The 14,901-nt window shown below is 33.3% G+C and overlaps 1 protein-coding gene across 1 annotated transcript in view; it reads right to left on the reverse strand.

Annotated features, from left to right (window-relative positions):
* Positions 1-14,901, reverse strand: part of LOC123656264 — a 39,078-nt gene that overhangs the window by 772 nt on the left and 23,405 nt on the right. Inside the window, exons 2-3 of the mRNA XM_045591971.1 lie at positions 5,943-6,048; positions 1,010-1,160 (exon numbers count right to left, since the gene is read on the reverse strand). Of these exons, the coding sequence (XP_045447927.1) occupies positions 1,010-1,160; positions 5,943-6,048 (257 nt within the window). The remainder of the gene's footprint in view (positions 1-1,009; positions 1,161-5,942; positions 6,049-14,901) is intronic.

The following is a 14,901-nucleotide window of genomic DNA, read 5'->3' on the forward strand; positions in this document are numbered from 1 at the left end:
TATGTATATTCAGTTTCGCAAAATGTAAAACACGCAAGCTTTAAAAAACGGTCTTTTGATTTTTTCATTTCCTTAGTAACCTTATGACAACAAAACGAAGAGGTTATCTCCGAACATACATTAAAAAAACATATATATATATATATATATATATATATATATATATATATATATATATACGGTCGAATTGGGTAACCTCCTCCTTTTTTTGAAGTCGGTTAAAAAATACAAAGTATTAGCGGAAAAAATGAATGAAATCGGTTAAGTCTCAAGCTATAGCTTGGGCAAAGGGAAAGGGGATTCATTTTTATATCGTACTTATATAGATTTAGCGTAAACGCTTATTTAGGTACTTTACAATGCCAATGTACAAAATAGCAGTTTCTCCCATTAAGACAATATGTTAATGTCGCTATTAAGTAAGAGGTAGACCATTATTAAATATTTGCTAATACATAGCGATGTTTCTTTGTCGTAACAACAGAAGTGTACAATTATTTCCAGCTAGATAACAGTGTAGGAGACGAACTAATTGTTTATAATTAGTAGTTATTACCCAGTAGATACATAAAAAGTAAATAGAACAAATTTAAGCATGCTACAAATTTCATTATAATATAATTAGACGTAGATTAGCTACAACAGATTTTACAACGCTTAATTAATTATATGTACATTATTATTATTATATAAAATTTAAAAGGTTTTGTATGAAAATGGAGCCAGATTGTTTAAGCTTTTCTTAGTTTTACTTTTAAGCTAATGTTTTTCTTGGTCTTGCTTTTCTTAAAATCATTTGTGTTATTCCATCAATTTACTTACACAAATAATATAACACATATCACAAATAATATAAAACATGTCATATATTTTACATTAGACACGTTATTAACAATTTCAATAACCTATTTTGTTAATGTAAGTATTCTTTCCAGCCGTCGAATCGTTCAAATATTTTTATTGGCCTGAAGACTAGTTTTGTACACTAGCTTTGTTTACTGCACCGCACCTGGTATGATCCCCTGCAGCAGCGAGAGTGGACTGCCGCCCAGCAGGCCCGCGTGCGCGCCGCCCGCCCTCAGCCGCTCGTCCGCCGCGTCCGCGCCGCGCTCCCGCCAGCCCTCGCGTCTGTACTCGTCTTTAGCCTCCACGCCCTCCACCTGATGTTCAAAATAAAATAATAAATAAGTACTTGTAGTAGTTTGTCTAGAAATCCAAAGTCATAATGATATTAAAACCATTTCCAGAAAGATTTTAAATTAACATGGTTATTTTTATTTATGCGGAACTCGATATTTCGACATTATCTAAGAATGTCGAGTTCACGAGACTGAATAAAAATAAAAAATAAAAAACATGGTATGAAATAATTTTAACATTTCTAGAAAATTTTAATGTCAAACATTCGAAGGCTCTAATCATTAGAACTCTAAATCAGTCGGAGGCTAACTGCAACTGACTTAAAAGCATAAAATATGTTCTCAGACTTTTCTATTCATTGTTTACTCTAGGTACATTTTAATCCATTAATTTATACTTTATTTTACCTTAATTGGAAATAAAAATGTTTTAACCTTTTATAGAAGGAGGAAACAAAGAAACTGATGGTTATGGAATCGAATCAGGCTTTTATTTTACATGTATTTGCAGTTGATTATTTTATTTTCTTAACCTATTAATATATGTTATGTATTAAACATGTATATGACTTAATATATAAAAATGAATGTTTGTCTGTAGGTCCTTTATAGAATCGTAATTTGATCATGTCATGATCTTCAGCAAAGTGTTGTGCATGATCCCACAAAGGTTGAAACCTTATGGAGTTGGTACGGCCAAAAAAAAAAAAATTAAAAAAAACGCAGTATCACGCGCAGGGTACAGCTAGTGACTTATAAACATGAATATCACCTAATTAATCTTAATACTAAATTAGTTAAAATGGTGAGATAAAAGTAAAACCTATGGATAAAAGTGATGGGCATTAAAGTGAACCACATATACCCAGTAGGTACCTTCACCTACATTCAATTTCTAAACTAGATACAAATTAGAAGGATCTTTCTTTTGCCGATGTAGGCTAGATAAGGATTGCGCAAAACCAGGATGTCTGGCGCGAACTTGTGGAGGCCTATGTCCAGCAGTGGACTGAAATAGGCTGAACTGGACTGGATTGGACTGCTATATCTTTCTTATTCTATTTCTATATCTCGTACTCGTATTTATTAAAAAAATAATTTCTAAATTTGCATTTTGTCATCATCATTTCAGCCTATCACAGTCCACTGCTGGACACAGGCCTCCACAAGTTCGCGCCAAAAATGGCGTAAACTCATGTGTTTTGCCCATAGTCACCACGCTTGGCAGGCGGGTTGATGACCGCAGAGCTGGCTTTGTCGCACCAAAGACGCTGCTGCCCGTCTTAGGCCTGTGTATTTCAAATCCAGCAGTTGGATGGTTATCCCGCCATCGGTCGGCTTTTCAAGTTCCAAGGTGGTAGTGGAACTGTATTATCCCTTAGTCGCCTCTTACGACACCTACGGGAAGAGAGGGGGTGGCTATATTCTTTACTACCGTAGCCGCACAGTAGTAGCCACAAATTTGCATTTTGTATATATTGCAATTTGTATTTGCTTAATTTCCAAACGACTGCTTCAAATTGATTTATTCCATTTTTTTTTTTTACCTTAGAAAGGAAACTTGTTGGTACGAAGTTCTCCGGGTCAGTTTTTTTAATTTTTTTAACTAACTTGTAAATTGTGTGTCATATAAAACATAGTTTAGTTCAATCCCTCGTTTGTATTTAAATACATGTATATTAAAACATAGTTAAACATGTGCGGTCAATAAAAATAGTAATCGACAAATTGGCTAAGGGAAATTGATGTCGGATATAGATACGATCAGCTTACCATTTACAGAACCTAGGAAATAAGTAGGGCAACGTCCTTATTGTTAAGTAACTAATGTTTTTTTTCACGGCGCGATGGGTTGACGACTTGACGTAGTCACGATAATTGGATGCTAAGCCAACCTATAAGATCTGGGTGCTTACCGTGGTGTGGGCAATTTTAAATCCATTATTATTATTATTATTTTTAATTCACAACTATAATTAAATATTTACATATAGTTTTGGTACAAATCATGTCTGCGTGGAATTGTGCCAAGAATGCTGGCAGCATTTCCCCGTTGAATTGCTATGCCGATTCTCTGGGCAAAAAATGCACCAGCACTCTTGTCACCAGTGGAGGCAATAAGGCGAGGAGTTGTCTCATTTCAATTTTGTTAGCGCTGCTACTCCAAGGTCTTTTTTTATTATATATGTAGTAGTTATAGTAGTCTATAGGTATGTGTATGTGTTTATATCCCCTACACAGCATTTTAGATACTTATCCTACTGATATCAGTGGAATATGAAATATGACAAAGCTATGAGAGTGATAGCTTGTTAATGTGAGACCACCATGTTGTTCTTTTATGCGAGTTAGTGGAAATTTGTATCTTCGAATGTCTTTGGACATTTGAAGGTTTATGTCAAATTTAGCGGTTTTTGCCGCGATTTTAACGAGAAATTGTCTTGTTTACTTTACATGTCCACTAAATGCGCCATCTTGTTTCCGTCGTAATTAATGTTGTAGTTAAAGTAAAAAATGAGAGTTGAAGACTATAAAACTTGTTCACAAATTAACAAAAATGGAACGGAAAGTTATTGAACAACCTTTGTTTTTTTTTTATAATTGACATTTTCATACGTAAAAATAAGACTTGAATACGAAATATCGGTAACGTATTTTATTTATCGTACAAAATTCCGTTGAAAACAAAACGCCTAGTTTCGCTTAGCGCAGTGCTTTACTATCCATATAGGATTTTGAGATATACATATATGAATGTTGGTCTGTATGTCCTTTCATCACATCACGTCATGATCATGTCACAATCATATCATGATCTTCAGTAAAGTGTTGTACATGATCCCACAAAGATTTCCGAGTTGGTACTACCAAAAAAAGGGAAAAAAAATCAAGCGTAACATTAACGCGCGCAGGGTACCTACAGCTAATCTAATATATAAAAATCTCGTGTCGCGGTGTTTGTAGTTAAACTCCTCCGAAACGGATTGACCGATTCTCATGAAATTTTGTGTATATGCCATCGAATTCGAAATTAAACTTTGAATAGTTACGGGTTTTTGTTAAAAACTCACTATAGAAGGCGCCACGGTCGCTTAGACCGAATATAAAATCATCATATCAAAAAGTTCGATCTATCGGGTACATCGTTCCATAGCTTAATTAACTAGAGCACCGACACGGTGAGTCGGAGATGCAGGTTCGATCCCCGCTGGAACGGACGATGATATTAAAAAAAAATATTTAAAATGTTTACAGTAGTCTTTAATAGTGCACTTATCTGTTTCGTGTTTCTATGTATCTAAACGTTTTAAGTCGCTGGTTAGTGGTTATAAAAAGACTGAAACAAAAAGAAAATAAATGCTAAAATAAAAAAAATGCCTCTCACTCATAGCCCTCCAGTAGGATGAAATCCTAGGTTGGGTTTGGTAATCCACACAAAAACAACACAGACTTTCAGATTACAACAAATTTCTGTATGGGTTATATAAACAATTTTCAGGAGCAAAAATGAAAACTATAATGTTTAGGACAATAGGTGCCGTTAACACCGCACCAAATTTTCAAATTTTTAGGAATTTTCCGAAGTAAATTCCAACAATTAACCCTCTTTTGCTCAGTTCTTATTAAAGTCTGAGTTCTACATTTCATTTCTGATTACCATACTTCTTTACAGAAATACAAAAATTTTTAAAGTATAACGTTAAACGTTTCCCTAGACAAGTGTTTCGAGAGAAGCGAAGAGGTCAGCGAGTTTTGTTTATGGTCGAGACCCATCTAGTTCCGCTTAGCGCAGCGCTTTAGTTGAGAGGAACCAGGTCAAGGGCGCGCTGGCTGGCTTTGTTACAGCTTGGTTGACCGAACGACTTACTTTATCTGTTTTGTATTCTGTACGCGACCTAATGTGGAAATGATTATAGAATCAAGGCTAATGTGACTAAAATTACTGTGCACATGTAAGTCTGTACTGAGATTGCTTAATTGTGAATCGTTTATGATCAAGAATGATTTGTATTCAGGCTCCTTTTAATAATTTGATACATTGGATCACTTACCGAGGGCTTTACAATAAATGAGACCCTCCGAGTTCCTGTCCGTAGTTCATCCGATATTGCTCACATATAAGTTTAATTTGCAAATATCAATAGAAAACTGGGTTTAATAGCCATAGGCTGCCATATATAATCCCTAGAGATCCTAGTAGAATTAAGATGGTCGAACCGTGCCTCCCCACCGTGCCTCGGAAAGCACGTAAAGCTGTCAGTCCCTGTTATCACAGATACCTGATAGCGATTGTTGCGTAAAATACGGAACTTATCCATCAATGCGCAGTGGAGCAGCGTGATGAATTAAGCCCAAACTCTTCAAAATGTAAAAAAGAGGCCTATGGCCAGCAGTGGGATGTTTTTGGCTGAATCAACCAATTAATCAATCAATATAAGATAGTTTGTGAAACAAACGAAGTCACTACGACTTCTTCCAAATATCTCTGTTACCTTCTACCTTATACGGCACTCTGTTGATGTTTAACTCGGATGTTTGTACGCTGACAAGTCGACGAACTGTGTAAAACAATACTCCATTTTACCGATTGTCAGCTTTTCCAATACATTGGCATTAATTGCGAGTTTTATTTCTTCTTTCTTTTTTCTTTTAACGAAGTCACTTGAAGTTTTTTATCATTTAAGATCATGAATGAACGCTCAGACGATGATCTGTATAATGTATAAAAATACATCCGTCACTATTGCACAAACCATGCAATTAATATTACAGTAGGTGTATTAATCTGAAGGTAGAGTGTACCTGCTGGCACTGGCCCATGAGCTTGGTCATCTGCAGAAAGGTGATGCCCAGCGGTCGGTTGATGCGGCTCAGCTGATGGAGGAGTCGCCTCGTGTCGTCCTCATCACTGAAATGGACATATTTTATTGTTAATTAATATGATTATACATAGGACAGGGATTTAATAATGGTTTACCCGGTAGAAGTTCGATCATAATTAATTTAAATTATAAGTTTGAACATAATTAATTTTCTATTATCATAGACTATACGTAAACCTATAATAACAATAAAAAGAGTAGTGTGTATATATTTTTTTATTCATTAATATATTTACTATTAGATAATTTTAAAATAGTATTAATATTTCGCACTCCTTCTCTATACAAACTACAAGTGTGCGAAATTTCATACTCCTCCGTCCGCGCAATTTTCGTCCAAAGGGGTAGAAAGTTTTTGCTTCACGTATTAATATATAGATAATAATCAGTCATTAGTTTTTAAGATACAATATGTTATAAATTTTATTAAGGCTACAATTTTTAACCGACTTCAAAAAAAGGAGGAGGTTACTCAATTCGACCATACCTATATATATATATATATATATATATATATATATATATATATATATATATATATTTTAATGTATGTTCGGGGATAACTCCGTCGTTTATGAACCGATTTTGATAATTCCTTTTTTGTAGGAAAAAGATATCCTTAGTTTAGTACCATAATAAGGAAACCAGGATCTGATAATGGGATCCCAGAGAAATCGAGGGGAACTCTCGAAAAACCGCATAACTTTTTACTGGGTGTACCGATTTTGATGATTTTTAATTTAATCGAAAGCCGATGTTTATCATGTGATCACATTTCATCGAGATCTGATTACAACTTTTGGAGTAATCTTTGATAATGAGTATTTACTTGACTATTTTTTCGTCTACCTACGTTGTATTACTTGTCGATATAACTGAAGTCGGTTTTTCTTCGTTTGCCCGCAAACACAATTATCACCTATTATACTAATGAAAAATATTACAGACATATGTCAATAACTGCGTTGTAAGTTCAAACTTAGCTTGGTCCACATTCTTGTAATGAGAAGTTATTTTAGGAACACATTCAAAAGACAAGATGGCCTCGAAATATACTACGTAGCTATGAAATGGGTCAGTTGTAGACTAAGTATGGACACAGACCTTTATACTTTTAGGTTAAGACTGTGAGCTTAGTTAAACTCAGTGGCTAGGATATGGAACAGTAGTACTCATAGCAAATGGTTGTCGCGGATTTGACTTCCGTTCATAATAAATGCGTTTGTTTTGTGTGTTTTCATCCCTTGACACGAAACTTTTATCTTACTTGGGGTCGTTGAGTGTGAGGTATTAATATTATGTTTACATGTGTTTATGTATAGTTTAGTGTTGTTATATATAGTTTTCAGATTTATTACATACATATTGTACATAAAAATACATTAATTACATTTACATTTACTAGTGTGCGAGTAGTGTACTAGTGGGCGATCGCCCAGAGGTGGAAATTTGACCATAATTAAAAATTGAAATTGAAGAAAACCAAAATATTATGAAAATAAAGAACCTTTTTTTAAAAGTTTTCAATTTCACTACAGACTTTGATAATCAACAAGAGATATGCGACTGGGGATGGGGATAATACTGTTTTGAAACATTTTGTGTTCCTGTCGTGAATAAGGTGACCAGACTTCCTGGGGGGATTGAAGGAAGGGTCGCAACGTGTTTGCAATGCTTCTGGTCTTGCAGGCGTCTATAAGCTACGGTAATCGCTTTACCATCAGGTGAGCCGTACGCTTGTTTGCCAACCGAGTAGCAAAAAAAATATACACTCGAATTGAGAAGTTCCTTCTTTTTAGTCATTTAAAAAGGTATGAAGTCGTACAGTGAAAGTTATATAGAGTAATTGTTTTTCATTGTTGTTGGTGGATATTTTCATTACTATGAGTAACAATTGCTATAAGGTATAAATGATAACAACCGTAACCGGCTGCATAACGCGCTCTCCGAGAGACGGTGGGAAGCCCCAGAAGGCCTGCACAAATAGCCAGACTACGGCAAACATCTGTATCGCCAGTACAATTGTTTGGCATATGCGAGCATCGAACCCGAAATCACCAGCGCAACAGCCACAAACCAGTGCTGATGAAATACATGAAAGCACATGTTACTGTAAAAACCTTTATTGGTAAATAGACTTAGTTTTTTTTTTTTTACTAATGTTGGCATTTTTTCTAGACTAAATACGATACAATAAAATATATCGCTATGAAAATTATAGGAAGTTGTCGTAGTTTGAAACTGAACTACAAAGCCATTTAAGTTTTAATGTTTAATGATGACATAGGGCCTCGACCTTTGATATATTTTTATATAAATCGATTTTTTACGTATAGGTATCGAATACAGCTTGACGAATGACGTTCATGTGAAGAAAAACCTGCATCGTGTATGAAATGTATTTTTAATTAAGGATATTTTACGGATTTCAAGTTATAAGTAAATATACCAAATTTTTCACTTGCGGCGTCCTTCAGAGGGGTGAGAGGATGAGAACCCATATAAAAAAGGTCCAGAAGCTCACACTACAAAAACAAACGTCAGATCATGACAATCATACGAGTATACGTATAACTTATGTAAGCTTTTGTCATATGTAAGGGTCGAACGCGAGACCGTAAGCGTAATAACCGGTTGCTGTGATCACTGTGCCAACATGTTGTCTTTAAAACTATCGTAGTTTTAACACAAATTAAGAATTTTAATGCGTTGAACCTTGTGGAGCAAATATTATAATAATAAAAATAAGACCGCTTTTTTTAAAACGACAATTGTCCATTTCGGAAATTTAATATTATTTTCAGATGTGTTAAACTCATAACTACTTATTTTCTAACTTTGCAAATATTTCAGGAGTATTTTAAAATGATTACACGATACATTTGCTTTTTGCTTATAACAGAACAGTTTACTTATACATATAGAACAAGTATATGTAAAAAGAACACGTAAAAAATCGCTAAAGTTTGTTAGCAATAAAATTGTGAAATATTTTGAATCTGTATCAGAAATACCTGTACAATTTTATCGATCGAAATAGAAAATTTGTTATTATTTTTTTCTTCCATAGTTATAGAATAGGTAAATAAAGATAAAAGCTTTTCTAAATACATTAAAAATCACCTCAAATAATAAGACAAAACAAAATACTCTAAAGATATTCTGTCCTCCCGTGACCATGGTTGCTGTAAAAGTTTAAACTATCCGAAACGTCGGGCATGTAAAAGCCCTGATAAACCACGATAAAATCCGAAAAAGTTGTTTCATTTTAAATATATTCTAAACATTAATACACACCTATATTTATTATTTATATAAACAATATTATATATTAATTTAATAAACTAAAACAAAAAACTTGTATACCGGCTGACTCTCACCTAGAACACAGGCATGTATTTTAGACTATTCATTTATAAAAAAATATATTAATTTTATAATAAAAAGAGTATCACATAAAAATGAAGACTATCATTCACAATTTCTTGTACAAAACAATTAATTAATTCACTCCGTGACCGTGCAGACGGACACTCGTGTTATTAGTAAATATTATATAACTCAACCTCGGTGACACGCTTTCACCACATCCTGATACCAATAACTGGTTTCGAGATCTTTAATACAAATTTTTTTTATTTATAAGGTAACTAGATGACGATAGTTCTGACAAGGCAGTAAAAAGGTAAAGATATGCGAAAGATCGCAGGTTCGACCTCGTTCATATAGGCATTCGTAGTTATATAAATAATTCAATTTATTCTGATTTTTTTCCTCGCGGGTGATCCCTATTAAAGTGTACGTAAATCATCCGGTTTTATTTATTATCATAACCTCCTGATGCCACCTAGGGCCATGGCCCACCCGGCAAAAGCACTACTTAACCCTCAACTTTGTAATACCACGATCTTATGCAGAGGTGAACATACAACAAGAGAGGTGAGTCTCTGCAGCGGCCAGAAATATTAACATAAAGTTTACAATGCTAAAAGAAAATTCTTGACCTCATGCCCAAATAAACTATAAAAAAAGGTAATTTTCATAACTTAAAATTACGTAATTGTGTCATGAATATATTTGTCAATATTAACATAATTGTTAAAAATCATGATTATGTAATAAGTTAATAAAGGCTTTACACATAACGGAACTCAATGTACTTCTGTGTTTTGGGTCCAAAAACACATAAGACACAAGCCAGCATCCCGAGACCATGACAAACATCTACGCCTTCCCAAACATTTGTTGCTGCCAGTTCCTGTCAACGTTGAGCCAATGCGTCGTCACTAAGCACAATAAAAGCTGTACCTGTAGCACCTACAAGCTGTACCCGTGAGTACTATTGTCACGTTTGGTGTATTATCCCACTTGCCATGACAATACCGAGTTCTGGATATAAAGTACCCAGGGTCCTAACTCCTAGCATGAATTCTAATCATGCTAAGTTTTAAACAAAACTACAAGATTTAAAAAAAAAACAGGTAGAAAGAGATTAAAAAATCAGTTTTAGTTTCGGTATTAAATAATAAATATATATAAATACACAAATAAATATTTATATTACACCCAGACTCGGGTTGGGAATCGAATCCACAACACACGGAGCAGAAAGTAGCAGTGGCGCTACAAACTGCGCCAACGGGCTAGTCAAATATTATAATTATATAATAATATATTATAATATTTATAAAGATCTTTTAGAACACTTCAAAATACCATCACTACATCTTTAATCCATAAAATTAGATGTTACAGTTTTATTTATTTTTTACAAGCAAAATTGTAAACATTCTGATGACTATTTTGACATTAGCATCCACAGAGTAAATACAAAATTGATTAATGACTGGACCGTGTTTGACTTTACGAATAAAAAATAAACACGAGAAACGATCAACTTCAGCTTTTTAAATTGTAAATTTGCAGTTATGTAGAACTAGAGCCCTCTAATATTTAAATAATGGTGATAGTATAAACTCAGTTAATTGGTAAATACCTTAATTTTTAAGGTTATAATTGGTGCCTATTATAAAATATTAGTTTTAAATCCAAAACCTTCGGCGTTAAAGATGATTTAGGAATCCTTTAATTTAGAAAAAAAAAATTATCTTGCACACACTAGAATTTTAATAAGTTTTTACGTTTGTATGCAATCTAGAGTCAATGACCAAAGAATCAATAATTGTGTTTGCTCGCAAACGAAAAAAAAACCGACTTCAATTACATCGACGAGTAATACAAAGTAGATCGACGAAAAAATAGTCAAGCAACTACGCGTTATCACATCATTCATTATGTGACCTCATGATAAACATCAGCTTTCGATTAAATTAAAAATTATCAAAATCGGTAAACCCAGTAAAAAGTTATTGCGGTTTTTCAAGAGTTTCCCTCGATTTCTCTGGGATCCCATCATCAGATCCTGGTTTCCTTATTATGGTATCAAACTAGGAATATCCCCTTTCCAAGAAAAAAAGAATTATCAAAATCTGTACATCCAGTAGAAAGTTATGCGGTATAATACAACGTAGGTCGACGAAAAAAGCGTCAAGTAAAAACGCATTATTAGATATAACTCGAAAAGTAGTTGTTAGATCTCAAATAAATTTAAATGGGACCAATAGACACACACCACCTTTCGATTAAAACAAAATTTGTCGAAATCGGTCTACCCGGTCAAAAGTTCTGATGTAACATACATAAAAATATATAATAATATATAATAATATATAAAAATATATAATATGTATACAGTCGAATTGAGAATCTCCTCTTTTTTTGGAAGTCGGTTGAAAAGTCGTCTTCGTCTTCGACTATAAAATATAAAGGATAGAAACATAGTACTACGAAAAGATACAATTTGGACTAGGGAGAACCTAAATTGCAGCTACAAGTCATTTACTACATGCAATGATGTTTTTGTTTAATATAATTGTGTTTGCTCGCAAACGAAAAAAAAACCGACTTCAATTACATCGACGAGTAATACAACGTAGATCGACGCAAAAATAGTCAAGTAACTACGCGTTATCAAAGATTACTCAAAAAGTAGTTATCAGATCTCAATAAAATTTATATGTGACCACATGACAAACATCAGCTATCGATTAAATTAAAAATTATCAAAATCGGTACCCCCAGTAAAAAGTTATTGCGGATTTTCAAGAAGTTCCCTCGATTTCTCTAGGATCCCATCATCAGATCCTGGTTTCCTTATCATGGTACTAAACTTGGGATATCTCCTTTCCAACAAAAAAAGAATTATCAAAATCGGTACACCCAGTAAAAAGTTATTGCTGATTTTCAAGAGTTTTCCTCGATTTCTCTGGGATCCCATCATCAGATCCTGGTTTCCTTATCATGGTTCTAAATTTGGGATATCCCCTTTCCAACAAAAAAAGAATTATCAAAATCGTTACATCCAGTAGAAAGTTATGCGGTATAATACAACGTAGGTCGACGAAAAAAGCGTCAAGTAAAAACGCATTATTAGATATAACTCGAAAAGTAGTTGTTAGATCTCAAATAAATTTAAATGGGACCAATTGGCACACACCACCTTTCGATTAAAATAAAATTTGTCGAAATCGGTCCACACGGTCAAAAGTTCTGATGTAACATACATAAAAAAAAAAAATACAGTCGAATTGAGAACCTCCTCCTTTTTGGAAGTCGGTTAAAAATAAAATGAACTGGTGTCATGGGACACCAGGTAGGAACGAAGTTCCTTCGGATAATATAGAAATGTTGAATTTTATATATATTTTCTCGGTCTTGATTTTTTTTTAATTTTGTTGATTTGTTTTTAATTAAGTATATAAAAGTATTTAGGAAATTTAGTATTTTAGAAAATAACAAATACCGTAAAAATAAAATAAATCAAAGAAAATAATAATAATAATTCAAAATATTAAGTGAAATAAAAAAACATATGTCTTTATTTATTTATGTCGACAGTATAAAATTACATAAATAATTTGAAAAAGTTTACTAGTAATATTTTAGTTTTACAAACGTCATATTATACAGTCGTGTGACTGATATCACGTCAGTTCCGTTATATATTTTTCTTACGGTTTTAGTATCAAGCCTGCCGTAAGGAACTTTGTTCCAATAACAAGTATAGTGATACAAACGGTTATTAGCTATTAATGATGTCGCCATCGTGCATCGGCGTGCTCGGAAGTCATTCAGTCACGGTCGAGTTCAACGCGGGCTCACGTGAGGAAGCGTCGCTTACTCGCTTCCGATATGAAACTTTGAATTATAATAAAGATAACTATCCAATAAATTCTTACATCGAAATAACTTTATCTTTAATTGATTGAACTTTCAGTAAAGCACGTTCATCCGATAATGTCAAGTAAATAATACTAAATAATTGTGTTTGCTCGCTAACGAAAAAAAAAACAACTTCAACATTCACATATATAAGTAATACAAGATAAGTAGACGAAAAAATAATCAAATAAATGCGTGTAATCAAAGATCAAATGTAAACGGAACTACAAGACAAGCATCAGCTTTCGATTAAAACAAGAATCATCAAAATCGGTACATCCAGTAAAAAGTTATGCGGTATAATACAACGTAGGTTGACGAAAAAACAGTCAAGTTAATACGCATTATTAGATATAACTCGAAAAGTACATGTTAGACACAATTAAATTTTTAAATGGATTCATATGACACGCACCACCTTTTGATAAAAAAAAAATCATCAAAATCGGTAATAAAAAGGCAGATAACAGAGTTCTAAAATTTAAAAAAAAATCTAAAACATAGTTAAAAATGAAAATCTTGAAGAAGTCCTCTTTCTCTATTCTGTTGAAAATCGACACAGTCGGTGTAAATTACGTTAATTCAAGGCGAAGCAACGCAATGTGGTTCACTGGGTTAGCGAGCGATACAACGACGCACGCGCGACATTTCTCTTATTTATTTATTTATTTATTTATGTTTATTAGGAAGACATACATATATACATACGATAAAGTAACGGGACTATATCATCGATAAGACCAAATATTTTTTTGATCAATCGTACTTAATAAAATGAAAAATGAAATACCCATTATTAGAGATATCTAAAAAACTATTTGTCATATCTCGATCAAATTAATTGGGACCACGTGCCAAACTTTAACTTTTGATGCAAAAAAGAACCATCAAAATAGGTACACACAATAAAAAATTATGAGGTAGATAACATTAAAATCCACACTCTCAAGAACCTCGTCCTTTTTAACCGACTTCCAAAAAAGGAGGAGTTCTCAAGGAGGTTCTCAACTTCAGAACTTTTGACTTGGTGGACCGATTTCGACAATTTTTTTTTATCGAAGGTGGTGTGTCATTTATTCCCATTTAAATTTATTTGAGAGCAAACAACTGCTTTTGGAGTTTAATAATGCATTTTTACTTGACTATTTTTTCGTCGACCTACGTTGTATTATATAACGCATAACTTTTTACTAGGTGTACCGATTTTGATGATTTTTAATTTAATCGAAAGCTGATGTTTATTCATGTGGTCACATTTAAAATTCATCGAGATATGATAACAACTTTTTGAGTAATCTGATAACGCGTATTTACTTGACAATTTTTTCGCCTACCTACGTTGTATTACTTGTCGATGTAATTGAAGTCAGTTTTTTTTCGTTTGCGAGCAAATACAATTAATTTGAAGACGGTTAAATTTGTTAAAAGTATATTGTGAAATGATTGTGAAAGATAAGACGAATAAACAACACGTTATATTATGACAAGGGAATATAATTCCGATACATTTCAGTAAGTAATTAATAATACAACGAGCCTCCATCTGCCGCAAAAAAAATGAAAGCACAGTTATAAATCGGATATTCCGAAAGTAATTT

The sequence above is a fragment of the Melitaea cinxia genome, chromosome 9 (genome assembly GCF_905220565.1).
Source record: "Melitaea cinxia chromosome 9, ilMelCinx1.1, whole genome shotgun sequence".
NCBI classification, from domain to species: Eukaryota; Metazoa; Arthropoda; class Insecta; order Lepidoptera; family Nymphalidae; genus Melitaea; species Melitaea cinxia.